General features: G+C 36.4%; 1 protein-coding gene across 1 annotated transcript in view; it reads right to left on the bottom strand.

The window, feature by feature from the left end:
• The window catches only part of LOC106868341 (dynein axonemal assembly factor 6), a 51,704-nt gene extending 49,305 nt beyond the window's left edge, over positions 1-2,399 (bottom strand). The window contains exons 1-3 of the mRNA XM_014913548.2: positions 2,381-2,399; positions 1,352-1,448; positions 557-642 (exon numbers count right to left, since the gene is read on the bottom strand). Coding sequence (XP_014769034.1) covers positions 557-642; positions 1,352-1,396 — 131 coding nt within the window. The 5' untranslated portion in view covers positions 1,397-1,448; positions 2,381-2,399. The remainder of the gene's footprint in view (positions 1-556; positions 643-1,351; positions 1,449-2,380) is intronic.
• Between the last annotated feature and the right edge of the window lie 562 nt (positions 2,400-2,961).

Here is a 2,961-nt window from a genome sequence, read left to right on the forward strand (position 1 = left end):
GAGGAGTGAGGAAGAGGAGGAGTGAGGAAGAGGAGGAGTGAGGAAGAGGAGGAGTGAGGAAGAGGAGGAGTGAGGAAGAGGAGGAGTGAGGAAGAGGAGGAGTGAGAGAGAAAGAGGGAACGGTGAAAGGGAGAGAAGAATAAGGAAAGGGTGGGAGAGAAAAACAGAAAGGATGAAGAACAAGAGAGGGAGAGAGATAGTAGAAGAGTGCGCATTGTAATTATTAAGATAAAATTTACTTGGAAAAGGATGCGTGGTGTTTGATCATATAATACTATAAATAATATATAGATATATGCATATATCCATACATATATGTACATACCTACATCTATATGTATACATATATGCATATATGGATACAGGACATCAAAAAAACGTTAAACACAATGAGAAACGAAAACAGAAAAATGAAAACAGAAAATATATATATATATATATATATATAGGTACTGTGTTATAACAGCAAGTACATGAACAATGACCACTCCTCCCATGACCACTATACTGGTCATCTTCAATACAAAGATAGAAAATGAACAACAGAGGCACTTACTATTTGGGAGTCCGTAGATCTAGGAATTTAGGTTTCACATCCAGTGAAATATCTTTCATCATGGTATTTGGCAGTTGAATTTTTACCTGCAAAGGTAATTATAATCAAACGATTAATTGATGCTTGTGAGTTTTGGCTTAAAAGGCAACAGCAGAGTTATGTGTTTGTTAATTGATCAGTATTTGATATGATGCAAGCAAAATAATGCATTGTCATTATATTCCCAATGGAAAGTACCTTTTGTAGCTCAGATTGTATTTACAATTGATGCATTTTTAAAATGCAAATATATATGATGATGATATACATAGAATACAGCTTTGAGTAAGTTTAAAAATAAAATGCATGATTCCCAACCAACCCTCATGGTTTGGGGTTCAGTACCAAAACCTTGTGAGTGTATCTGGCAGACAGAAAACTGAGAGCAGCTCATCCTAAATGTGTGTGTGTGTGTGTGTGTGTGTGTTTGTGTGCGTGTGTGTGTGTGTATTTTTCCACCTTTTCTTGACATCATACAATACTTGTAAACAACCGTCACTCTCGTATAACTGTTGTTGTTTGTTTCCAATCTTCCGTGAAAACATGTCCCTGTAACTTAGCAGTTCAGCAAAAGAGACCAACAGAATAACCATCAGGCTTAAAAAGAAAATAAGTACTGAGATCAATTATGATAGTTCAACTAAAAATTCTTCAAACTGGTACCCCAGCATGGCCACAGTTTAATGACTGAAACAAGTAAAAGATAGTAGAAAGATGTGAGATATTTTTTTTTTAAAGAAAAAAAGCTCAACTTACAACCATTCTTTCACAACTGCTGCTGCCTGGTGTTTTATTGCCCATTTGCAGGAAGATGTCTTCTGTTCTTACATTTTGGTTGTACACTATTGAATATCTGAAACAAATAGTTTAATTATTCATAGACTGACAATAATGATATTTTATAAGCATGTTGACAAAGAGTCATGAGGTATAAGTTTGTGTGATATAGGACGAGGGAATTCTGACATTTTCAACAGAGCATCTCTTTGAAGAAGTTCAAATGTTTGCTTAGTGTTACATTCAACAAATGAGTTTCATTGATTCAGTATATTTATACATTTTCCAGATACAGCCCTGGCTGTGTGATTCAAAAGTTCACTTCCCAATCACACAGTTTCAAACTCAGTTCTGTTGCATGGCACTTTGAGTAAATGTCTTCTACTATAGCCCTTGACTGAGAGTGGATGATATGGATTTGGTAGACAGAAACTAACAAAAGCCCATTGGGTATGTATATAGACATATATACCATAATCATCGTCATCACTTTTCTATGCTTGCATGAGCAGAGGGATATACATGTGTGTGCATGTATATGTATATGTATGCACATATGTACACATGTATACATGTACACATGTATACAGATGCATGTATGTGAGTGTGTATGTGTATGTAGTTATGTCAACTTATCATGACACAGTACAATAGCTGTAAAGTATCATCAGTGTCATACCAGTGGTGTCTTTCATTTCCAATCTTGCAAGAAAAACATGTCAACCCTGAGGACATTTACCTTGCTTGGAAGTGGGAGACGATTGGTGATAGTAGGGGTGTCTAGCATAGAAAATTTGCCTCAACAAATTTCATTCTGACCCATGCAAGAACAAAAAAAGTAGATATCACATCGATTATGATGACGATGATGATGATGATGATGATGATGAGGGTGGCCCTGGTGTTGATAATGATGATGGTGATGGTGGTAGCACAGCAATGGTGATAATATGATAACGATGATGCAAATTATTGAGGCAAACAATTTAGAAACCACTCCCACCTCACCTTCCTCTCCATCAAGTTGACGTAAAGTAGGAATAGATCTTTCATTTTCTCTCTTGAACTGTTCGCTCAGAGAGATCACCAATAATTATAGCAATAAGTGCTGAAAGCCAAAGCCACCAACTGAAACAAAGGAAATATGTGATATGCCATTGGTTCCATGCATTATCCATACATAAAATTCACTGCATAAATTACTCGGTCACCTCAATTCTGAATAGGTACCATGAGTAAGTACAGTTCACACCATAAAATCAACTGGAACAGTAAGTAATTTCTTATATTGGTATAAGAACACAAATACATTGGTGAGAGGTTTGCAGCAGTGGATGTTTCCAGGCTTTCTGAAACTCTAAGACCGTTTTGCCGGTGAATTTGATTAGTGTAAAAAGAAAGAGTCATGAGTTCAGTCTCTGACCTCTCTCTATGCTTAGTCTTCAAAGTCCCTGAGAGGTCTCTCTGATTTCTGGTTGATGCTTGTGCCGCAGTCTGTCATGATCCCCTTTGTCACTTAATTTCAGTCTGTGAAAATTGATGACAAAGCCACTTTTTGAACTCAGAATACAAATAGCTAGATCAGATAC

The sequence above is a fragment of the Octopus bimaculoides genome, chromosome 16 (assembly GCF_001194135.2).
Source record: "Octopus bimaculoides isolate UCB-OBI-ISO-001 chromosome 16, ASM119413v2, whole genome shotgun sequence".
NCBI classification, from domain to species: domain Eukaryota; kingdom Metazoa; phylum Mollusca; class Cephalopoda; order Octopoda; family Octopodidae; genus Octopus; species Octopus bimaculoides.